The sequence below is a fragment of the Chiloscyllium plagiosum genome, unplaced genomic scaffold (assembly GCF_037043375.1).
Source record: "Chiloscyllium plagiosum isolate Xiang-an unplaced genomic scaffold, Cpla_swu_hap1 HiC_scaffold_3, whole genome shotgun sequence".
Classification (NCBI taxonomy): domain Eukaryota; kingdom Metazoa; phylum Chordata; class Chondrichthyes; order Orectolobiformes; family Hemiscylliidae; genus Chiloscyllium; species Chiloscyllium plagiosum.
The window spans coordinates 161,630,319-161,655,589 of record NW_028270141.1 but is presented as its reverse complement, the minus strand read 5'-3'; the positions used below and the strand labels follow the sequence as shown (position 1 = coordinate 161,655,589).

The 25,271-nt window shown below is 51.5% G+C and overlaps 1 protein-coding gene across 1 annotated transcript in view; it reads right to left on the bottom strand.

Moving 5' to 3' along the window:
- Positions 1–7,392: 7,392 nt before the first annotated feature.
- klc1b (kinesin light chain 1b) overlaps positions 7,393–25,271 on the bottom strand; it is a 94,311-nt gene continuing 76,432 nt past the window's right edge. The window contains exons 12-14 of the mRNA XM_087976827.1: positions 21,989–22,113; positions 13,879–13,936; positions 7,393–10,113 (exon numbers count right to left, since the gene is read on the bottom strand). Coding sequence (XP_087832953.1) covers positions 10,024–10,113; positions 13,879–13,936; positions 21,989–22,113 — 273 coding nt within the window. The 3' untranslated portion in view covers positions 7,393–10,023. The remainder of the gene's footprint in view (positions 10,114–13,878; positions 13,937–21,988; positions 22,114–25,271) is intronic.

The following is a 25,271-nucleotide window of genomic DNA, read 5'->3' as shown; positions in this document are numbered from 1 at the left end:
AATAAAGGTAATTATGAGGGCATGAGAGAGGAACTGACGAAAAGCCTAGCAGGGAAGACAGTAGAGCAAAAATGGCAGGAGTTTGTGGGTAAAATTGAGGACACTGTACAGAGGTTCATCCCCAAGAAGAGAAAGATTATCCGGGGAGGGATTAGACAGCCATGGCTGACAAAGGAAGTCAGGAAATGTATCAAAGAAAAAGAGAGATCCTATAAAGTGGCCAAGAGCACTGGGAAATCAGAAGATTGGGAAGGCTACAAAAACAAACAGAGGATAACAAAGAGAGAAATAAGGAAGGAGAGGATCAAGTATGAAGGTAGGCTAGCCAGTAATATTAGAAATGAAAGTAAAAGTTTCTTTCAATACATAAGAAGCAAACGACAGGCAAGAGTAGACATTGGGCCACTTCAAACTGATGCTGGAAGCCTAGTGATGGGAGATAAGGAAATAGCAGGAGAACTTAATAAGTACTTTGCATCAGTCTTCACAGTGGAAGACATGAGTAATATCCCAACAATTAAAGGGAGTCAGGGGGCTGAGTTGAGTATGGTTGCCATTACAAAAGAGAAAGTGCTAGAAAATCTAAAAGGTCTTAAAATTGATAAATCTCCTGGCCCCGATGGGCTACATCCTCGAGTTCTGAGGGAGGTGGCTGAGGAAATAGCGGAGGCATTGGTTGTAATCTTTCAAAAGTCACTGGAGTCAGGGGAAGTCCCGGATGATTGGAAGATCGCTGTTGTAACCCCCTTGTTCAAGAAAGGATCAAGACAAAAGATGGAAAATTATAAGCCAATTAGTCTAACCTCGGTTGTAGGTAAAATTCTAGAATCCATCATTAAGGATGAGGTTTCTAAATTCTTGGAAGAGCAGGGTCGGATTAGAACAAGTCAACATGGATTTATTAAGGGGAGGTCGTGCCTGACAAACCTGTTGGAGTTCTTTGAAGAGGTGACAAGTAGGTTAGACCGGGGAAACCCAGTGGATGTGGTCTACCTAGACTTCCAAAAGGCCTTTGATAAGATGCAACACGGGAGGCTGCTGAGCAAGGTGAGGACCCATGGTGTTCGAGGTGAGCTACTGGCATGGATTGAGGATTGGCTGTCTGACAGAAGGCAGAGAGTTGGGATAAAAGGTTCTTTTTCGGAATGGCAGCTGGTGACAAGCGGTGCCCCGCAGGGATCAGTATTGGGGCCACAGCTGTTTACATTATATATTAATGATCTGGATGAAGAGACTGGGGGCATTCTAGCGAAGTTTGCCGATGATACGAAGTTAGGTGGACAGGCAGGTAGTACTGAGGAAGTGGGGAGGCTGCAGAAGGATCTAGACAGTTTGGAAGAGTGGTCCAGGAAATGGCTGATGGAATTCAATGTGAGCAAATGCGAGGTCTTGCACTTTGGAAAAAAGAATACAAGCATGGACTACCTTCTAAATGGTGAGAAAACTCGTAAAGCCAAAGTACAGAGGGATCTGGGAGTGCTAGTCGAAGATTCTCTAAAGGTTGACTTGCAGGTTGAGTCCGTGATTAAGAAAGCGAATGCAATGTTGTCAATTATCTCAAGAGGGTTGGAATATAAAAGCACCGTTGTGCTACTGAGACTTTATAAAGCTCTGGTTAGGCCCCATTTGGAGTACGGTGTCCAGTTTTGGTCCCCACACCTCAGGAAGGACATACTGGCACTGGAGCGTGTCCAGAGGAGATTCACACGGATGATCCCTGGAATGGTAGGTCTAACATACGAGGAACGGCTGAGGACCCTGGGATTGTATTCATTGGAGTTTAGAAGATTAAGGGGAGATCTAATAGAAACTTACAAGATAATACATGGCTTGGAGAGGGTGGACGCTAGGAAATTGTTTCCGTTAGGCGAGGAGACTAGGACCCGTGGACACAGCCTTAGAATTAGAGGGGGTAAATTCAGAACAGAAATGCGGAGACATTTCTTCAGCCAGAGAGTGGTGGGCCTGTGGAATTCATTGCCGCAGAGCTCAGAGGAGGCCGGGACGCTAAATGTCTTCAAGGCAGAAATTGATAAATTCTTGATGTCACAAGGAATTAAGGGCTACGGGGAGAATGCGGGTAAGTGGAGTTGAAATGCCCATCAGCCATGATTGAATGGCGGAGTGGACTCGATGGGCCGAATGGCCTTACTTCGGCTCCTATGTCTTATGGTTCTAATACCACTCAGCCATTGACTCCCCTAATTCATTCATGAGACATGGGCATCATTGGTTATCCCAGCATTTATTGTCTGTCCCAAGTTGCCCAGAGAAGGTGGGGGTGAGCTGCCCTCTTGAACCACTGCAGTTCACCTGCTGTAGGTGGACCCACAATGCCCTTAGGGAGGGAACTCCATGCTTTTGACCGAGCGACACTGAAGGAACGGTGATATCTTTCCAAGTCAGGATGGTGAGTGGCTTGGAGTGGAACTTGAAGGGGATGGTGTTCCCATGAATCTGCTGCTCTTGTCCTTCTAGATGGAAGTGATCGTGGGTTTGGAAGGTGCTGTCTCAGGATCTTCCTGCAGTACATCATGTAGATGATACTCACTGCTCTTGGTGCCAGTAATAACTAGAGGGATGGATATTGCTCTCTGCAGCTATAAGCAGGGGCCCAGAAGTTACAAAGAACAAAGAAAATTTACAGCCCAGGAACAGGCCCTTCGGCCCTCCAAGCCTGAGCCGATCCAAATGTACTGTCTAAATCTATTGGTCAATTCCTAAGCATCTGTATCCCTCTACTCCCCACCTACTCATGCATTTATCCAGACGCATCTTAAATGGTTAAGAAAAGGAAATCTACTTGGGACTGAAGAAAAACTGAGAGAAGGAGGGGAGGGATCCAGCAGACATCCATAATGTATCTAACTAATGTATTAAGTGGCACTGCTGCCTCACAGCGCCAGGGACCCAGGTTCAATTCCAGCCTTGGGCGACTCTCTGTGTGGAGTTTGCACATTCTCCCTGTGTCTGTGTGGGTTTCCTCCGGGTACTCCAGTTTCCTCCCACAGTCCAAAGATGTGTGGGTTAGGTTAATTGGCCATGCTAAATTGCCCATAGTGTTAGGTGAATTAGTCAGAGGGAGATGGGTCTGGGTGGGTTACTCTTTGGAGGGTCAGTGTGGACTTGTTGGGCCAAATGGCCTGTTCCCACACTGTAGGGAATCTAATCTAACAACATTGGTTGGACTAAAAGGAGGTTTTGCTGAAAGTCTTTGAACAATCAGGAGCTAAAACAATAAACAGACCCTCCAAGGTAATAATGATTACTATCCGGGTCGGGGACAAACTGGCAAAGGGTAAATAAAGCTGAAAATGTGTTGCTGGAAAAGCGCAGCAGGTCAGGCAGCATCCAGGGAACAGGAGAATCGACGTTTCGGGCATAAGCCCTTCTTCAGGAATGAGGAAGGGCTTATGCCCGAAATGTCGATTCTCCTGTTCCCTGGATGCTGCCAGATCTGCTGCGCTTTTCCAGCAACACATTTTCAGCTCTGATCTCCAGCATCTGCAGTCCTCACTTTCTCCTCAAAGGGTAAATAAAGTCAAGGATTTAAATGTGAGGCTCAAAGATCAGTGTAGGTGAAATAGCTTTCAGTTTGTGAGGCACTGGCACTAGTTGGGAAAGAAGGGAGTTGTTCTGCTGGGATGGGCTTTACTTGAATCATGCCAGGACCAGTGTGCTGGCAAATCAAATAACTAGGTCTGTAGAGAGGGCTTTAAGCTAACTGAGGGGAGAGAGGAAATGTTGGCTTACAAAGCATGAGAATATGGAGATTTACAGAGCAGTTATTTGGATAACAATACCCAGAATCTGATAGGGGGTGACAGAGGATACAAAAATAGGAAAACCGCAATAAGTAGGGTCAGAAGGGGGAAAAATGATAAAATGGCAAAATTAATGGCTTTTTTACTTGAATGCATGTAGTATTCAGAGCAAAGTAGATGAATTAACTGTATAAGTAAAGGGTAATGGGTATGATCTAACCATTACAGAGACAGGATTACAAGGAGGTAAAAGCTGGGAACTGAATATTCAAAAGGAGAGGCAGAAAGTGGGAAATAAAAAGGGAAAGAAGAGACTGATAGGAGTCGTCTTTAGGCCCCCTAACAGTAGCTATACAGTGGGACAGAGAATAAATCAGCAGGTTATGAGGGCAGTACATAAATTATGGGTGTCTTTAAAGTACATGTAGAGCACAGAGGTATGTATACGGCATGGAAACAGGCCCTTTGGCTCAATTCATCCATGTTGACCAAATACAGGTGCCCCCCTCCTCCGCCCCTGTATCTGAGGGAGATACATTCCAAGGCCTACCACGAATGCTCAAGACCGCAGATAGTAGTGTACCCTAACATTTAAATGGGATACTTATCTCCCCAGCAGTCCCCTGGAATTATTTCTGGAATGTTTTATGCATTATTTTCGGGCCTCAGTAAATCGCGGAAACCAAATCCGTGGGAACAGGGGTTCAACTGTATTCTAAACTGATAGTAATGGTCATAGAGGTATATGTTGTATATTAAATGTTGTAATTGTACCAGCCTCTACCACTTCCTCTGGCAGCTCATTCCACACACACACACGACCCTCTGCATGAAAATGTTGCTCCTCAGGTCCCGTTTAAATCTTTGCTCTCTCACCTTAAACCCATGCTGTCTAGTTTTGGACCCCACTACTCTGGGAAAAAGACCTTGGCTATTCACCCTATCCATGTCCCTCATAATTTTATAAATTTCTGTAAGGTCACCCCTCAGCCTCCGACACTCCAGGGCAAATAGCCCCAGCATTTTAAGCCACTCCCTACAGCTCAAATCTTCAATCCCAGCAACATCCTTGCAAACCTTTTCTTGAACCCTTTCTAGAAAGATGTTGTGACTAGAGGGAGACTAGAATTGCATGCAATATTCCAAAAGTGGCCCAACCAATGTGTTGTACAGCTGCAACATGGCCCCCCAACTCTTATACTCAATGCACTGACCAAGAGAGGCAAGCATACCATTGTAGATTGTGTTGGAATATTGGCAGAGGAATCCCTGGGAAAGAATTCATTGTGTGTATTTGGCACAGTTTCATAGAATAATATGTTGTGGATGAGGCTATTTTGGATCTGGTAATGCTTAATGAGGCAGGTTTAATGTGCGGGTCAGGTGAATTGGCCATGCTAAATTGCCAGTAGTGTTAGGTTAAAGGGGTAAATGTAGGGGCGTGGGTGGGTTGCGCTTCGGCGGGTCGGTGTGGACTTGTTGGGCCGAAGGGCCTGTTTCCACACTGTAAGTAATCTAATCTAATCTAATTTAATCTAATAAGGGATGTCACAGTAAAAGATCCCCTCAGAAACATTAACCAGAACGTGACAGAATTTAGCATTGTTAGAAATGAGTGTGCTCAGCTTAAATAAAGGTAATTACAAAGAAATGTGGGCAGTGCTGGTTTGAGTGGACTGGGGAAGCAGCAAAGATGTTAGAGGAACAACGGCAATCATTTAAGAAAATAGTTTTTAAAATTTATTCTCGTCACGTTTACCGAGGTATAGTGAAAAGTTTAGTTTTGCAAGCAGCATAGGCAGATTAGATCAAAGTGCTTAGGGTTATAGAGCGAGGAATACAACATTACAGCTGCAGAGAAGGTTCACAAAGAGTGAGATCAGCATTAAATTTAAACTTGAGATGTCCATTCAGAAGTCTAATAACAGCGGGGAAGAAGCTGTTCTTGAATCGGTTGGTACATGTGTTTAAGCCTTTGTTTCTTCTGCCCAAAGGAAGAGATTATAACTGGGGTGAGAGGGGTCTTTGATGATGTTGAATGCCTCTCTGAGGCAGTGAGAAATATAGATGGAGTCAATGGATGGAAGGGTGGCTTGCATGATGGACTGGGCTGTGTTCACAACTCTCTGTAGATTAGAGCAGACCAGTTACTGTACCAAGCTGTGATGCACCTGTGAAAATTAGTGAGTCTTTATGGACATTGCGAATTTCCTTAGCTGGCTGAGGAGGTGGAAGTGTTGGTGTGTTCTCTTGACCATCACATCAATGTGGGAGTCCAGGACAGATTGTTGGTGATCGTCACTCCCTGGAACTTGATGCTCTCGACCCTCTCCACCTCAGTCTCATTGATGTGGACAGGGGCGTTCCCTCTAACTTGCTTCCTGAAGTCAATCACCAGCCCTTTCATTTTACTGATATTGAGGGAGAAATTGTTGTCTCTACACCCTGCCACCCAGCACTCTCTTCCCTGTATTCTTGAGATTGTTTGATATCTGGCCAACAATGTTGGTGTTGTGAGAGATGTAGATGGAGTTAGGACAAAATTTTGTCACACAGTCATGTGTACAGGGAGTACAATTGGGGTCTGAGCATGCAGCCTTCCGGGACATGGGTGTTGAGGACTGTCCTGGAGGAGGCGCTGTTGCCCATTCTCACTGATGGTCTTGAGTGTCGGAAAGTTGCAAAAGATGGAACAGAGACCTCGGTCTTAGAATTTGGAGATTAATTTGGTTGGAATTCATGGGATATAGCCCACAACTGGGATACTGTGAACAGCTTTAGCCCCTTATTCCAAGGAAAGATATCACTGGCATTGGAGGCAGTCCAGAGAAGGTTCACTCGGCTGATCCCAGGTAAGAGATGCTGCCTGATGAGGACAGATTGAGTCGGTTGGGCCTGTACTCATTGGAGTTTAGAAGAATGAGAGGCGACCTTATTGAAATCTACAAGATTCTGAGGAAACTTGACAGGGGAGATGTGGAGAGATTGTTGGCCCTTGTGGGAGACTTTGGGATGAGAGGGCATCATCTCAGAATAAGCAGTCACAAATTTAAGACAAAGCTGAGGAGGAATTTCTTCTCTTTGAGGGTGATGAATTTGTGGAATTCTTTACCACGGAGAGCTGTCAAGGCTGGGTCTTTATGTACATCCAAAGATGAGAGAGACAAGATTTTTAATCAGTAACGGAATCAAGGGTTACGGAGAAAAGGCAGAAAAATGGAGTTGAGGATTATTAGAGGAATTATCATCACTTCACTGGACCTGTAACGTTAACGTTGATTTCTCTTCACAGATGCTGCCAGACCTGCTGAGCTTTTCCAGCAATGTCTGTTTTTGTTATTGAGGATTATTAGAGTTGGATAGGGTACTGAGAGAGGGGAGGGCCCTCTCAGCTGCAGTTGTGTTGGCCCTGGATTGATTTTATTCATATACAGATTCAGTTGCGGCTGCTTCGCTGTCATTAATTCCCCCGGAGATGATGATGATGATGATGATGAGCTGCCATTTTGTCCCAATGCAGTCCTCCACGTTGTTTTGATATCTGTGAGATGACCCTTTAGATTTACCTTATCTTGCTTTCGATCCCCATTTGATGTGCTGACTGACACAGACTGAAATTCAGTCACAGTTTCCTTTTCAAAATCAAATTTTATTCAAGTAAAACACATTGGAGATAGTAGCAGAAGAGCTGACTAGGCCCCAAACTAATCAACTATTCTAGACATAGCACCTGACACAGAGTGAGTCAAATACATTCCATTAATTAAGAGAAATAGAGATCCTTAAAGATATTTAAATCAAATTCATTCAAATAGTTTAGATTAAATCCAGCAGAAACTCAGTTCTGATTAACCTTACCTTCAGGAACTGGGCTAGGAGTGTGATGAATTGTACCGAAATCCCAGATTGTATCAAAAACAAACCAGAAATCCTCAATCATGTCAATTTAGTGTTTTCATAGTAGGATCAAGTCAAGTGTATGTCTTGGGTAATCCACCCATAATCAGTGACTGACCCATCCTCAAATCCAGGTATGTTCCTGTTCCCTCACTATCTGGGAGACAGTAGAAAGGAGGTGGATCCTGAGCAGTGATAAATATTGTACCAAAATCCCCAAACCTGTATCCAGGGTAACTGTGTGACATGTGTATTAAGATTGTGACAGTCCAAGACCTCTGCCAATACAGTCAGTCTGTGAGTGTAGTGATAGCACTGAGCCAGCACTCTGAGCAACGTCTGCAGTAAGACAATAGGTGGTGAAAAAGTGAGAACAGCACAATTAGACTTCATTAGAGACTGCCTGCCTTCCTGTCTACTAGCTGGACACAGACCGGACAGAACTGCTGAAGTTCCTTTGTCAGGGAGCATAGTTTAAGGGAAAACATGAGCAAATTAAGCAGGAAGGTAGGAAGTTAATTAACATCACGAATTGTTAAGATCTGGAACTTGCTATCTGCAAGAGTAGAGGAGGCAGATTTAAACGGCAAACTGGTGAAATACATGAAAAGGAAGCTTGCAGTTCACATGGAAATACCGGGACAGAGAGAAAGTGAGGACTGCAGATGCTGGAGATTAGAGCTGAAAAATGTGTTGCTGGAAAAGCGCAGCAGGTCAGGCAGCATCCAAGGAGCAGGAGAATCGACGTTTCGGGCATAAGCCCTTCCTGATTCTCCTGCTCCTTGGATGCTGCCTGACCTGCTGCGCTTTTCCAGCAACACATTTTTCAAATACCAGGACAGAGCTAGTACAGACTGAATGGACAGAATGGCACCCTCCATCATTCCATGAAGAATTCCAGGTAAAGTAGGGAGCTTACATTCTCAAACCGGACACCGCACTGCAAAAGGGGAATTCAAAAATGACACCACACTCCGCCAGGGGAATTCAAAACTGACACCACACTGCATCAGGGGAATTCGAAACCAACATCAATACTTTGCTGGGGCAACATTCAAAATCAGCACAGTCTGCCTGGTGTACAGGCACAGCGAGCTGCATGGGGTACAGTCTGCCGGGTGTACAGGCAGGGCGAGCTGCATGGGGTACAGTCTGTCTGGTGTACAGGCAGAGGTAGCTGCAAGGGGTAGAGCCTGCTGAGTGTACAGGCAGAGCGAGCTGCATGGGGTACAGTCTGCCCGGTATACAGGCAGGGCGAGCTGCATGGCGTACAGTCTGCTGGGTGTACAGGCAGGGCGAGCTGCATGGGGTACAGTCTGCCGGGTGTACAGGCAGAGCGCGCTGCAAGGGGTACAGCCTGCTGAGTGTACAAGCAGGGCGGGCTGCAAGGGGTAGAGTCTGCTGGGTGGACAGGCAGAGGTAGCTGCAAGGGGTACAGTCTGCCGGGTGTACAGGCAGAGAGAGCTGCAAGGGGTACAGCCTGCTGGGTGCACAGGCAGAGCATGCTGCAAGGGATACAGTCTGCCGTGTGTACAGACAGGGCGAGCTGCAAGGGATACAGTCTGCCGTGTGTACAGACAGGGCGAGCTGCAAGGGATACAGTCTGCTGGGTGTACAGACAGAGAGAGCTGCGAAGGGTACAGTCTGCTGGGTGTACAGGTAGAGCATGCTGCAAGGGGTACAGTCTGCTGGGTGTACAGGCAGGGCGAGCTGCAAGGGGTACAGCCTGCTGGGTGTACAGGCAGGGCGAGCTGCAAGGGATACAGTCTGCCGGGTGTACAGACAGAGAGAGCTGCGAAGGGATACAGTCTGCTGGGTGTACAGGCAGAGAGAGCTGCACGGGGTACAGTCTGCTGGGTGTACAGACAGAGAGAACTGAAACGGGTACAATCTGCTGAGAGATATAGAGTGAAGATGGTACAGATCGTTGAGGACAGGGAGGTGGAAGATGTACAGACTGCTCAAAGTATGGGTTAGGGATGGTACAGGTTCCTGAAAGTATATGAAGGGAGTGGGTTACGGGCAGTTGGCTGTACAGGGAGAGAGGTGGAGCTCCTGTAGGGTGGGGGAGGAGTTGATGTGTACAGACAAACGGTTTGCCTGTCACTGCTCAGCCTTGATTACCATCTCCTGTTTCGATTGTCATTGAGAGGAGAGGGTCGAGGTGGTGAATAGGAGAGCCCAGTTTCCTTCACACTCTGACAGACGCTGCTCTGGATGATTCCCGTGAACTGTACAGCATCAGGTTCCGCATGTCTCAGGAGCAGCAGCTGAGGTCAAATCAGGCTGCAGCAATTCCGCAGGTCCCTGACTCCAGGTGTCTTCATCTGAAGGATCAGCTGCCCCTTGCTCCCGGAAACAGCTAGTTCTGCTCAAGGAGTGACGAGTGATTACAGAGATCCACATTACTGGCACTCAGACCCCTCGACTCGGCCAAGTTATTGCGGGATCCCTGGAACAGAACCAGATAAACAAAGAGCTCAGAAATCTTCACAGAGAGAGTGACTGAGTAAGTCAGAGGGTGAGAGTGTGCACAGATGTGTGAACGTAAGCGAGTGTGACAATGTTCACGAGGGTGTGTCTGTGTGAAAGAAAGTGCTTGTGATTGTAGGTGAGTGTGTTCATGAGTGTCTTAGAGAGAGACATTGTTTATGACAGTGTGTTAAACTGAGAGAGTGTAACTCAGGCTCAGTCCTGCGCAAATCAGTGTGTCTGACCCAGGGTCGGTGGGTCTGACTGACCCGGGGTCGGTGGGTCTGACTGACCCGGGGTCGGTGGGTCTGACTGACCCGGGGTCGGTGTGTCTGTCTGACCCGGGGTTGGTGGGTCTGACTGACCCGGGGTCGGTGGGTCTGACTGACCTGGGGTCGGTGTGTCTGTCTGACCCGGGGACGGTGGGTCTGACTGACCCGGGGTCGGTGTGTCTGTCTGACCCGGGGACGGTGTGTCTGTCTGACCCGGGGACGGTGTGTCTGTCTGACCCGGGGTCGGTGTGTCTGACTGACCTAGGTCGGTGGGTCTGACTGACCCGGGGACGGTGGGTCTGACTGACCCGGGGTCAGTGGGTCTGTCTGACCCGGGATCGGTGTGTCTGTCTGACCCGGGGTCGGTGTGTCTGACTGACCTAGGTCGGTGGGTCTGTCTGACCCGGGGTCGATGTGTCTGACTGACCCGGGGTCGGTGTGGCTGACTGACCCGGGGACGGTGGGTCTGTCTGACCCGGGGACGGTGGGTCTGACTGACTCGAGGTCGGTGGGTCTGACTGACCCGGGGTCGGTGGGTCTGACTGACCCGAAGTCGGTGGGGCTGACTGACCCGAGGTCGGTGGGGCTGTCTGACCCGGGGTCGGTGGGTCTGACTGATCCGGGGACGGTGGGTCTGACTGACCCGGGGACGGTGGGTCTGACTGACCCGGGGTCGATGTGTCTGACTGACCCGGGGTCGGTGAGTCTGACTGACCCGGGGTCGGTGTGTCTGTCTGACCCGGGGTCGGGGGGTCTGACTGACCCGGGGTCGGTGGGTCTGACTGACCAGGGGTCGGTGGGTCTGTCTGACCCGGAGACGGTGGGTCTGTCTGACCCGGGGTCGGTGGGTCTGACTGACCCGGGGTCGGTGTGTCTGACTGACCCGGGGTCGGTGGGTCTGTCTGACCCGGGGTCGGTGTATCTGACTGACCCGGAGTCGATGTGTCTGACTGACCCGGGGTCGGTGGGGCTGTCTGACCCGGGATATGTGGGTCTGACTGACCCGGGGACGGTGGGTCTGTCTGACCCGGGGTCGGTGGGTCTGACTGACCCGGGGTCGGTGGGTCTGTCTGACCTGGGGTCGGTGGGGCTGACTGACCCGGGGTCGGTGGGTCTGACTGACCCGGGGTCGGTGGGTCTGTCTGACCCGGGGACGGTGGGTCTGTCTGACCCGGGGTCGGTGTGGCTGACTGACCGGGGTCGATGGGTCTGACTGACCCGGGGATGGTGGGTCTGACTGACCCGAGGTCGGTGGGTCTGTCTGACCCGGGATATGTGGGTCTGACTGACCCGGGGTCGGTGGGTCTGACTGGCCCGGGGTCGGTGGGGCTGACTGACCGGGGTCGGTGGGTCTGACTGACCCGGGGATGGTGGGTCTGACTGACCCGGTGACGGTGGGTCTGACTGACCCGAGGTCGGTGGGGCTGTCTGACCCTGGGACGGTGGGTCTGACTGACCCGGGGTCGGTGGGTCTGTCTGACCCAGGGTCGGTGGGTCTGTCTGACCCGGGGTTGGTGTGTCTGACTGACCCGGAGTCGGTGTGTCTGACTGACCCGGGGTCGGTGGGTCTGTCTGACCCGGGGTTGGTGGGGCTGTCTGACCCGGGATATGTGGGTCTGACTGACCCGGGGACGGTGGGTCTGTCTTACCCGGGGTCGGTGGGTCTGACTGACCCGGGGTTGGTGGGTCTGTCTGACCCGGGGTCGGTGGGGCTGACTGACCCGGGGTCGGTGGGTCTGTCTGACCCGGGATATGTGGGTCTGACTGACCCGGGGACGGTGGGTCTGTCTGACCCGGGGTCGGTGGGTCTGACTGACCCGGGGTCGGTGGGTCTGTCTGACCCGGGGACGGTGGGTCTGTCTGACCCGGGGTCGGTGTGGCTGACTGACCGGGGTCGGTGGGTCTGACTGACCCGGGGATGGTGGGTCTGACTAACCCGAGGTCGGTGGGTCTGTCTGACCCGGGATATGTGGGTCTGACTGACCCGGGGTCGGTGGGTCTGACTGACCCGGGGTCGGTGGGGCTGACTGACCGGAGTCGGTGGGTCTGACTGACCCGGGGATGGTGGGTCCGACTGACCCGGTGACGGTGGGTCTGACTGACCCGAGGTCGGTGGGGCTGTCTGACCCTGGGACGGTGGGTCTGACTGATCCGGGGTCGGTGGGGCTGTCTGACCCCGGGTCGGTGTGTCTGTCTGACCCGGGGTCGGTGGGTCTGTCTGACCCGGGGTCGGTGTGTCTGACTGACCCGGAGTCGGTGTGTCTGACTGACCCGGGGTCGGTGGGTCTGTCTGACCCGGGGTTGGTGTGGCTGTCTGACCCGGGATATGTGGGTCTGACTGACCCGGGGACGGTGGGTCTGTCTGACCCGGGGTCGGTGGGTCTGACTGACCCGGGGTCGGTGGGGCTGACTGACCCGGGGTCGGTGGGTCTGACTGACCCGGGGTCGGTGGGTCTGACTGACCCGGGGTCGGTGTGGCTGACTGACCGGGGTCGGTGGGTCTGACTGACCCGGGGATGGTGGGTCTGACTGACCCGGGGTCGGTGTGTCTGTCTGACCCGGGGTCGGTGGGTCTGACTGACCCGGGGTCGTTGCGTCTGACTGACCCGTGGTCGGTGTGTCTGTCTGACCCGGGGTCGGTGTGTCTGACTGACCCGGGGTCGGTGGGTCTGACTGACCCGGTGACGGTGGGTCTGACTGACCCGGGGTCGGTGTGTCTGACTGACCCGGGGTCGATGTGTCTGACTGACCCGGGGTCGGTGGGTCTGTCTGACCCGGGGTCGGTGGGTCTGTCTGACCCGGGGTCGTTGGGTCTGACTGACCCGGGGTCGGTGTGTCTGTCTGACCCGGGGTCGGTGGGTCTGACTGACCCGGGGTCGTTGGGTCTGTCTGACCCGGGTCGGTGTGGCTGACTGACCGGGGTCGGTGGGTCTGACTGACCCGGGGACGGTGGGTCTGACTGACCCAGGGTCGGTGTGTCTGACCTGGGGTCGGTGGGTCTGACTGACCCGGTGACGGTGGGTCTGACTGACCCAGGGTCGGTGGGTCTGACTGACCCGGGGTCGGTGTGTCTGACTGACCCGGGGACGGTGTGTCTGACTGACCCGGGGTCGGTGGGTCTGACTGACCCGGGGTCGTTGCGTCTGACTGACCCGTGGTCGGTGTGTCTGTCTGACCCGGGGTCGGTGTGTCTGACTGACCCGGGGTCGGTGGGTCTGACTGACCCGGTGACGGTGGGTCTGACTGACCCGGGGTCGGTGTGTCTGACTGACCCGGGGTCGATGTGTCTGACTGACCCGGGGTCGGTGGGTCTGTCTGACCCGGGGTCGGTGGGTCTGTCTGACCCGGGGTCAGTGGGTCTGTCTGACCCAGAGTCGGTGGGTCTGACTGACCCGGGGTCGGTGGGTCTGTCTGACCCGGGGTCAGTGCTCTGTTGTTTCCTGTACTGGACCAGAACCCTCCCCTGCCTTTACCTGGAACGATTCTTCGCTGGTTCGGTTGAGGTAATTCAGAGAGGATGCTCGTTTCATGCTGAAAGAAAGAGAATGTGAAGTCACTGTCTTTCTCAGGGAGAGAAGGCCCACAGTGGGACCAACAACATACGCTCGTGCAATCTGCATTTCAGGAACGTAGTCGGAATAGAGCAAACGGGAGCTTAAGAGTACCAATCTCGGATTCCTCCCAGAGTCGATCACTAGTGAATACTCACAGAGGGGGATGAGGTGGATGACTGTGCAGTTGGGATGGTGGTGCAGGAGGGAGGGCTTTAGATTCCTGGCTCACTGGGCCTGTCTCTGGGGGTGGGGTGTGAGTGTGCATGAGTGTGGGGCTGTGTGTGTGGGTCTGTGTGTGTGTGGGTCTGTGTGTGTGTGGGGCTGTGTGTGTGGGTCTGTGTGTGTGTGGGTCTGTGTGTGTGTGGGGTGTGTGTGTGTGTGTAAAAGGGTCTGTGTTTGGGGCTGTGTGTGGGTGTGGTAGGGGGCAGCGGGGTATGTGTGTGGTATGTGTACGGGTGTGGTGGGGGGCAGCAGGGTGTGTGTGTGTGTGTGTGTGGGGGGGGGGTGGGAACATGCGTGGGAGGGAAGCGTGTGTGGGGGTTGTGGTTGGGAGTGTTTGTGCCGGGTGTGGGGGAGGGATGGTGGTGGGAGGGATCGTCTACATGGGGATGTGAATTTTAATGAGCAGTTTGATATGTTTATCATTATTTACCTGTGGCTAGAATTTATTTCTTGTAATAAATAGAAATTCTTGTTTAATCCAGAAATCTGGTCTGTGCATTGCATCTCCATGACAATCTGGTCAGCTGGGAAATTCTGGGTACTTTATACAGTCTTTCACTCTTGTGATGACTGTGGGACTTGATTCCCAGCCCATTTCCCCGGTGTGGGGGGACATGGTCACACTGTTGATGTGGTGGTGTGCAGGGATCTCCTGTAGGTCACTATGATAAAAGGGGCAATGATAATATGGATCTGGAATTGGCCAAGTGTCAGGGAACAGAGAGTGATTGGCAGTGCGGGTTTTTCGGGTTTTTGGTGGAGTTACCTGTGGGTCTGTGTTAGCTCTCCTACTCCTCTTGACACACATTAACCACGGAGAGTCTGGTTTACAGAACACCATTTCAACATTCGAGGGCAGAGAATTATTGAGTTTTTAAGCAAACCGTTCTGCTGATCATGGTCTGATGTCAAACTTCCATCTTGTCTAATCCCATTTCCCAGCACTTGGCCCATACTTTCACACACACTGGCATTTCAACTGTCCGTCTAAATACCTCTTAAATGGTTTGGAGTTCCTGCCTTTATCACCCTTACAAGCAGTGACTAACACCCCCCCACCACTCTCTGGGTGAAAAAACAGTTTCCTCAAATCCCGTCTATCCCTCGTGCCCCTTACTTTAAAACTGTACCTGTGAGATATTGATCTCTCTGTTAAGGGGAGGTTTCCTCCTGAATACCCTGTCTATACTCGTCAGAATGTTGGATACCTCAATCAGATCCCCACCGCCCCCTCCAGCTTTCTATTGTTCTATGGAAAACAACCCGAGCCTACACTTGGATGACACTACACTTGGAAGCTGTCAGCAGGATCATGACAAACTCTGAAAGGCTGGAGGGTTAGGGGATGGACGGGAGATGAGGTTCAAGTGTGACGAAGTGTGGGGGGGGGGGGGTTGCAGGAGCAGCGAGTGTGGTGTGTGTATAGATCAGTAAAGGACAGGTGGAGAGAGCCCGCAGTGTCCTTGGTCCTTATGGATAGGGTCAGAGAGTACAAGAGCAAGAGGGTGATGTTGAACACGAGACAAAAACAACCCAAATGAACTGTGGATGCTGGGAACTGAAACAAACAAAAAGAAACTGCTGGAAGAGCTCAGCAGCATCATTAATCTTTCAGCTCCAGTCACCCTTCCTCAGAACTTCAGATGTTGAACTTGTCTGTGAGCCCTCAGCTGCGATACTGTGCCCAGTTGTAGACATCACTTTATTGGAAAGATGTGAATGTACTGGGGAGAGAGAGAGAGAGAGAGAGAGAGTGTGCAGAAAAAGCTTTACAAGAATGGGTTCGGGGATGAGGAACTTCAGTGGTGAAAAGAGATTGACAAATTCGGGAGCATTTATATTAGAGAAGAGAAAGCTGATAGGAAGTTTCACAGACGTTTACAACACTGTCCACCTCTGTCTTAAATACAGACTAGGCAATATTCAGGTGAATCTACTGTGCAAATGCAATCACATCCCTCCTATAGTGGAGACCAGAACTGCATGCAGTCCTTCCATAGTGGACTAACATTCACTACAGCTTCATTATAACCTCCCTGATCTTGCATTCCACTGCCTTCAAGCATCTATGGACATATACACCAAGGTTCCTTTGATCTTCTGTACTTCCTATAGTCCTACCATTCATTGTGTATTTCCTTGATTCGTTAGTCCTCCCAAAAGGCAACACCTCGCACTTTTCCGGATTAAATTCTATTCGTCAGATGTTTAGGCCACCTGACTAGCCTGTCAGTTTCAGACTTTCTTCCTTCCTGACCTGCACATCTTTGGACTGTGGGAGGAAACCGGAGCACCTGGAGGAAACCCACGCAGACACGGGGAGAATGTGTAAACTCCACACCGACAGTCGCTCGAGTTGGGAATTGAACCCAGGTTCCTGGCGTTGTGAGGTAGCAGTGCTAACCACTGAGCCACTGTGTTGCCCCCACTATAATGTATGTAATGATATAATATAGGTGGCCATTCCACCCCTCCAGTCTGCACTAACTGTCCAAATGAGCATCTTGTCTGAGTGCCAGTTTCTGTCTTCTTGTTGGGACTTTGCAGTTCCTTGATTTTCTACTAATCCTCTCCTTTGTTGAGGACATGAATTTAAGTTGTTTCTGACACATTCTCGGACAGTGCAGACCGTTCCCATTGAGCAGGCCTTCACCTCTAACCACTTTCACTTCCTTAAGTAATCGCTTTAAATCTGTGTCCTCTTGATCTTGATTACCTCACGAGTGAGCATATTCTTTCCCGATTTCATCTGTCTAGCCCCCTCACCCTCACAGGGTAACCCTGCCCCTCACAGAGTAACACTGGCCCTCACAGAGTAACCCAGACCCTCACAGAGTAACACTCGCCCTCACAGGGTAACCCTCAGCCTCACAGGGTAACCCTCGCCCTCACAGGGTAACCCTGATCCTCACAAAGTAACACTCGCCCTCACAGGGTAACACTCACCCTCACAGGGTAACCCTGATCCTCACAGAGTAACACTCGCCCTCACAGGGTAACACTCACCCTCACAGGGTAACACTCACCCTCACGGAGTAACCCTGACCCTCACAGGGTAACACTCACCCTCACAAGGTAACACTCACCCTCATGGAGTAACCCTGACCCTCACAGGGTAACCCTCTACCTCACAGGGTATCCCTCGCCCTCACAGGGTAACACTCGCGCTCATTGGGTAACACTCGCCCTCATAGGGAAACCCTGACACTCACAGGGTAACCCTTACCCTCACAGGGTAACCCTGACCCTCAAAGGGTAACACTGACCCTCACAGGGTAACCTTCACCCTCACAGGGAAACACTGACCCTCACCCTCACAGGGTAACCCTCACCCCCACAGAGTAACACTGACCCGCACAGGGTAACAGTGACCCTGACAGAGTAACCCTGACCCTCACGGAGTAACCCACACCCTCGCAGGGTAACACACGCCCTCACGGGGTAACATTCGCCCACACGGGGCAACACTGACACTCACAGGATAACCCTCACCCTCACAGGGTAACACTCACCCTCACAGGGTAAACCCTGACCCTCACAGGGTAACACACGCCCTCACGGGGCAACAGTGACGCTCATAAGGTAACCCTCACCCTCAAAGGGTAACACTCACCCTCACAGGATAACACTCACCCTTACAGGTTAACCCTGATGCTCACAGGGTAACACTGACCCTCACAGAGTAACACTCGCCCTCACAGGGTAACACTAGCCCTCACAGGGTAACACTAGCCCTCACAGAGTAATACTCACTCTCACAGGGTAACCCTCACAGAGTAACACTCACCCTCACAGGGTAACACTGAACCTCACAGAGTAACACTCGCTCTCATAGGGTAACCCTGACCCTCACAGGATAACCTTGACCCTCACAGGGTAACACTCGCCCTCACAGAGTAACACTAACAGAGTAACACTCACCTTCACAGGGTAATCCTGACCCTCACAGGGTAACATTGACCCTCATAGGGTAACACTAACCCTCACACGCTAACCCTCACCCTCACAGGGTAACACTGGCCCTTACACGCTAACCCTCACAGGGTAACACTGGCCCTCATAGAGTAACCCACACTCTCACAGGGTAACATTCGCCCTCACAGGGAAACCCTGGCTCTCACAGGGTAAAACCCACACTCACAGGGTAGCCCTCACCCTCACAGGGTAACACTGATCCTCACAGAGTAACACTCGCTCTCACATGGTAACCCTGACCCTCACAGGGTAACACTCGCCCTCACAGAGTAACACTAACAGAGTAACACTCACCCTCACAGGGTAATCCTGACCCTCACAAGGTAACATTGACCCTCACAGGGTAACACTGACCCTCACACGCTAACCCTCACCCTCACAGGATAACACTGGCCCTCACATGCTAACCCTCACCCTCACAGGGTAGCTCTGGCCCTCACAGAGTAATCCACACCCTCCCAGGGTAACACTTGCTCTCACAGGGTAACCCTGACCCTCACAGAGTAACACTCACCCTCACAGGGTAACCCACACCCTCCCAGGGTAACACTTGCCCTCACAGGGTAACCCTGACCCTCACAGAGTAACACTCACCCTCACAGGGTAACCCTCACCCTCATAGGGTAACATTCGCCCTCACAGGGTAACCCTGACCCTCACAGGGTAAAACCCATCCTCACAGGGTAGCCCTTGCCCTCACAGGATAACACTAACCCTCACAGGGTAACGCTCACCCTCACAGGGTAACACTCGTCCTCACAGAGTAACCCTGACCCTCACAGGGTAACTCACACTCACAAATGGTAACACTCACCCTCACAGGGTAACCCTGACGCTCACAGGGTAACACACGCCCTCAGAGGGTAACCCTGACCCTCACAGAGTAACTCACACCCACACATGGTAACGCTCACTCGTCCTCACAGGGTAACCCTGACACTCACAGGGTAACGCTCACCCTCACAGGGTAACACTCGTCCTCACAGGGTAACCCTGACACTCACAGGGTAACACTCACCCTCACAGAGTAACACTCGCCCTCAGAGTAACACTCGCCCTCAGAGTAACACTCACCCTCAGAGTAACCCTGACCCTCACAGAGTAACCCTCACCTCACAGGGTAACCATGACACTCACAGGATAACACTCACCCTCACAGAGTAACACTCGCCCTCAGAGTAACACTTGCCCCCACAGAGTAACCCTGACCCTCACAGGGTAACCCTCACCCTCACAGAGTAACACTCGCCTCACAGAGTAACACTCACCCTCAGAGTAACACTCACCCTTAGAGTAACACTCACCCTCACAGAGTAACACTCACCCTCACAGGGTAACCCTGACCCTCACAGAGTAACACTCGCCCTCAGAGTAACACTCACCCTCAGAGTAACACTCACCCTCACAGAGTAACCCTGACCCTCACAGGGTAACCCTGACCCTCACAGAGTAACCCTCACCCTCACAGGGTAACCCTCACCCTCACAGAGTAACATTCGCCCTCAGAGTAACACTAACCCTGACCCTCGCAGGGTAACACTCGCCCTCACAGTGTAACCCTGACCCTCACAGTAACCCTGACCCTCATAGAGTAACACTCACCCTCACAGAGTAACACTCACCCTCACAGAGTAACCCTGACCCTCACAGGGTAACCCTGACCCTCACAGAGTAACCTTCACCCTCACAGGGTAACCCTCACCCTCACAGAGTAACATTCGCCCTCAGAGTAACACTCACCCTCACAGAGTAACCCTGACCCTCGCAGGGTAACACTCACCCTCACAGTGTAACCCTGACCCTCACAGTAACCCTGACCCTCATAGAGTAACACTCACCCTCACAGAGTAACACTCACCCTCACTGGGTAACCCTGACCCTCACAGGGTAACACTCACCCTCACAGGATAACCCTGATCCTCATAGAGTAACACTCACCCTCTCAGACTAACCCTGACCCTCATAGAGTAACACTCACCCTCACATGGTAACACTCACCCTCACAGGGTAATCCTCACCCTCACAGCGTAACCCTAACCCTCACAGGGTAACACTCACCCTCACAGGATAACCCTGACCCTCATAGAGTAACACTCACCCTCTCAGACTAACCCTGACCCTCATAGAGTAACACTCACCCTCACATGGTAACACTCACCCTCACAGGGTAATCCTCACCCTCACAGAGTAACCCTGACCCTCAGAGTAACACTGACCCTCACAGAAAAACCTGACCCTCACAGTGTAACACTCACCATCACAGAGTAACGCTGACCCTCACAGGGTAACCCTGACCCTCACAGAGTAACACTCACCCTCACATGGTAACCCTGACCCTCACAGAGTAACACTCACCCTCACATGGTAACCCTGACCCTCACAGGGTAACACTCACCCTCACAGGGTAACATTGACCCTTACAGGGTAACCCTGACCCTCACAGAGTAACACTCGCCCTCACAGGGTAACCCTCAGCCTCACAGGGTAACCCTCGCCCTCACAGGGTAACCCTGATCCTCACAGGGTAATACTCACCCTCACAGGGTAACACTCACCCTCACAGAGTAACCCTGACCCTCACAGGGTAACCCTCTGCCTCACAGGGTAACCCTCTACCTCACAGGGTATCCCTCGCCCTCACAGGGTAACACTCGCGCTCACTGGGTAACACTCGCCCTCATAGGGAAACCCTGACACTCACAGGGTAACCCTTACCCTCACAGGGTAACCCTGACCCTCAAAGGGTAACACTGACCCTCACAGGGTAACCTTCACCCTCACAGGGAAACACTGACCCTCACCCTCACAGGATAATCCTGACCCTCATAGAGTAACACTCACCCTCTCAGACTAACCCTGACCCTCATAGAGTAACACTCACCCTCACATGGTAACACTCACCCTCACAGGGTAATCCTCGCCCTCACAGAGTAACCCTGACCCTCAGAGTAACACTGACCCTCACAGAAAAACCTGACCCTCACAGTGTAACACTCACCATCACAGAGTAATGCTGACCCTCACAGGGTAACCCTGACCCTCACAGAGTAACACTCACCCTCACATGGTAACCCTGACCCTCACAGGGTAACACTCACCCTCACAGGGTAACATTGACCCTTACAGGGTAACCCTGACCCTCACAGGGTAACACTCACCCTCACAGGGTAACCCTGACCCTCACAGGGTAACACTCACCCTCACAGGGTAACCCTCGCCCTCACAGAGTAACACTCACCCTCACATGGTAACACTCACCCTCACAGGATATCCCTCACCCTCACAGGGTAACACTCGCCCTCACAGGGTAACCCCCACCTACACAGGGTACCATTCACCCTCACAGCTTAACCCTTACCCTCACAGAGTAACACTCAACTTCACAGGGTAACCCTCACCCTCACCCTCACAGAGTAACCCTCACCCTCACAGAGTAACACTCACCTACACAGGTTAACTCACCCTCACAGGGTAACACTCACCCTAGCAGAGTACCCCTCACCCTCACAGAGAAACACTCACCTTCACAGGTTAACACTCACCCTCACAGGGTAACACTCTCCCTCAGAGTAATCCTGACCCTCACAGAATAACACTCACCCTCACAGGGTAACACTCTCCCTCAGAGTAACCCTCACCCTCACAGGGTAACCCTCGTGCTCACAGAGTAACACTCACCCTCACAGGGTAACAGTATGATAATACATCCCCTGCCCCAGTGCCTGACCTTCCCTACTGATGGGGTGGGGGGGCTCTGTGTAACTGCATCAGGAGATGCTGCCATGCCAGCCTAATGGTGCCCCACTCCCACCACCGCGCCCCGAGGGCATACCTGGGATTTTTCGGCTCAGGCTGACCATTTCCCTGGAGCTTCTTGACCAGCATCTCGCTGCTACGTTTTAGAACGTCTCGGATTTTCCCCAGTGAGCCACTCCGTCTCAGTGTGCCACTCCCATCCTGCGGGGTGGAAACACAGACAGTTAAACCGAGACTTTACCAGTCCGTTAGAGCTGACCTCAGCTCTCCATCTAACCCCAATCCCTCTGTCAGGCTCTCTCTCTGACCCCAGTCCCTCTGTCAGTCTCTCTCTGACCCCAGTCCCTCTGTCAGTCTCTCTCTCTGACCCCATCCTACTGTCAGTCTCTCTCTCTCTCTGACCCCAGTCCCTCTGTCAGTCTCTCTCTCTCCGACCCCAGTTCCTCTGTCAGTCTCTCTCTCTCTGACCCCAGTCGCTGTCATTCTCTCTCTCTCTCTCTGATCCCAGTCCATCTGTCAGTCTCTCTCTCTCCGACCCCAGCCCCTCTGTCAGTCTCTGTCTCTCTCTGACCCCAGTTGCTGTCAGTCTTCCTCTCTCTCTCTCTCTGACCACAGTCCCACTGTCAGTCTCTCTCTCTCCGACCCCAGTCCCTCTGTCAGTATATCTCTCTCTCTGACCCCATCCTACTGTCAGTCTCTCTCTCTCTCTCTCTCTCTCTCGGTGACCCCAGTCCATCTGTCAGTCTGTCTCTCTCTGACCCCAGTCCCTCTGTCAGTCTCTCCCTCTCGCTCTCTTTGATCCCAGTCCCTCTGTCAGTCTCGCTGTCAGTCTCTCTCTCTCTCTGACCCCTGTCCCTCTGTCAGTCTCTCTCATCCCAGTCCCTCTGTCAGTCTCTGTCTCTCTCTCTGACCCCAGTCCGTCTGTCAGTTTCTCTCTCTCTGACCCCAGTTCCTCTGTCAGTCTCTCTCACTGACCCCAGTCCCTCTGTCAGTCTTTTTCTCTCTGACCCCAGTCCCTGTGTCAGTCTCTCTCCCTCTCTCTCTGACCCCAGTCCCTCTGTCAGTCTGTCTGTCTCTGACCCCAGTCCCTCTGTCAGTCTCTCTCGCTCTCTTTGAACCCAGTCCCTCTGTCCGTCTCTCTCTCTGACCCCAGTCCCTCTGTCAGTGTCTCTCTCTCTCTCTGACCCCAGTCCCTCTGTCAGTCTCTCTCTCACTGATCCCAGTCCCTCTGTCAGTCTCTCTCTCTCTCTGACCCCAGTCCCTCTGTCAGTCTCTCTCCCTCTCTCTCTGACCCCAGTCCCTCAGTCAGTCTCTCTCTCTGTTTTAGTAGGGTCAGAGGTGGGGGTAAAAGAGGGGGAGGTGTGGCATTGCTTGTCAAAGATAGTATTACAGTGGTGGAAAGGACGATGGATGAGGACTTGCCATCTGAGGTAGTTTGGGCTGAGGTTCGGAATAGGAAAGGTGAGGTCACCCTGTTAGGAGTCTTTTACAGGCCTCCCAATAGTCCTAGAAACGTAGAAGAAAGGATAGGGAAGGTGATTCAGGAGATGAGTGACAGTAATAGGGTGGTGGTTATGGGGGACTTTAACTTTCCTGATATTGATTGGGAAAGCTATAGCTCAAGTTCGTTAGATGGGTCAGTGTTTGTTCAATGTGTGCAGGAGAGTTTCCTGACACAATATGTAGACAGGCCAACAAGAGGTGAGGCCATACTGGATTTGGTTCTGGGTAACGAACCAGGCCAGGTGTTAGAATTAGAGGTAGGTGAGCACTTTGGGGATAGTGACCATAATTCGGTGATTTTTACTCTCGTGATGGAGAGGGATAAGTGTGTACTACAGGGCAAGAGTTATAGCTGGGGTCAGGGAAATTATGATGCGGTGAGGCATGACTTAGGATGTGTGGCTTGGAAAAGTAGACTCCAAGGCAAGAGTGTAAATGATATGTGGAGCTTGTTCAAGGAGCAACTATTGAGTGTCCTTGATAATTATGTACCTGTCAGGCAGGGAGGAAAGGGTCGTGCGAGGGAGCCGTGGTTTAATAAGGAATTGGAATCCCTTGTTAAATGGAAGAGGGCGGCCTATCTCAAGATGAGACGTGAAGGTTCAATTGGGGCGATTGAGAGTTATAGGGTAGCCAGGAAGGACCTGAAGAGAGAGCTAAGAGCAGCAAGGAGGGGACATGAAAGGTCCTTAGTCGGTAGGATTAGGGAAAACCCTAAGGCTTTCTATAGGTATGTTAGGAATAAAAGAATGACTAGGGTAGGAATAGGTCCAGTCAAGGATAGTAGTGGGAAGTTGCGTGTGGAGGCGGAAGAGATTGGGGAGACACTGAATGAATACTTTTCTTCAGTATTTACTCAGGAACAGGGCATTGTCGTCGATGTGAATACTGAGTCACAAATAAGTAGAATGGATGGCTTTGAGGTATGTAGAGAAGAGGTGTTGGATATCCTGGAAAAGGTGAAAATAGATAAGTCCCCTGGGCCTGATGGCATTTATCCTAGGATTCTCTGGGAAGCAAGGGAGGAGATTGCAGAGCCATTGGCCTTGATTTTTATGTCCTCTTTGTCTACAGGAGTAGTGCCAGAAGACTGGAGGATAGCAAATGTGGTTCCCTTGTTCAAAAAGGGGAGTAGGGATAACCCTAGTAACTATAGGCCGGTGAGTCTCACTTCTGTTGTGGGCAAAGTCTTAGAGAGAATTGTAAGGGATAGGATTTATGCACATCTGGATAGGAATAATGTGATCAAGGATAGTCAGCATGGTTTTGTGAAGGGCAGGTCGTGCCTCACAAACCTTATTGAATTCTTTGAAAAGGTGACGAAGGAGGTTGATGAGGGGAAAGCGGTAGATGTGGTATATATGGATTTTAGTAAGGCGTTTGATAAGGTTCCCCATGGTAGGCTACTGCAGAAAATACGGAGATATGGCATTGAGGGTGAGTTGGAGGTTTGGATTAGGAATTGGCTGGATGGAAGAAGACAGAGGGTAGTAGTTGATGGCAAAGTTTCTTCATGGAGTGCCGTCACTAGCGGTGTTCCGCAAGGATCTGTTTTGGGACCATTGCTGTTTGTCATTTTTATAAATGACCTGGAAGAGGGGTTAGAAGGTTGGGTGAGCAAGTTTGCGGATGATACGAAAGTCGGAGGAGTTGTTGACAGTGAGGAAGGATGTGGCAGGTTACAGCAGGATATAGAGAAGCTGCAGAGCTGGGCAGAAAGGTGGCAAATGGAATTCAATGTAGCTAAATGTGAGGTGATTTACTTTGGGAAGAATAACAAAAAGATGGGGTACTGGGCTAATGGTCGGATACTTGGTAGTGTGGATGAGCAGAGGGATCTTGGTGTCCATGTTCTC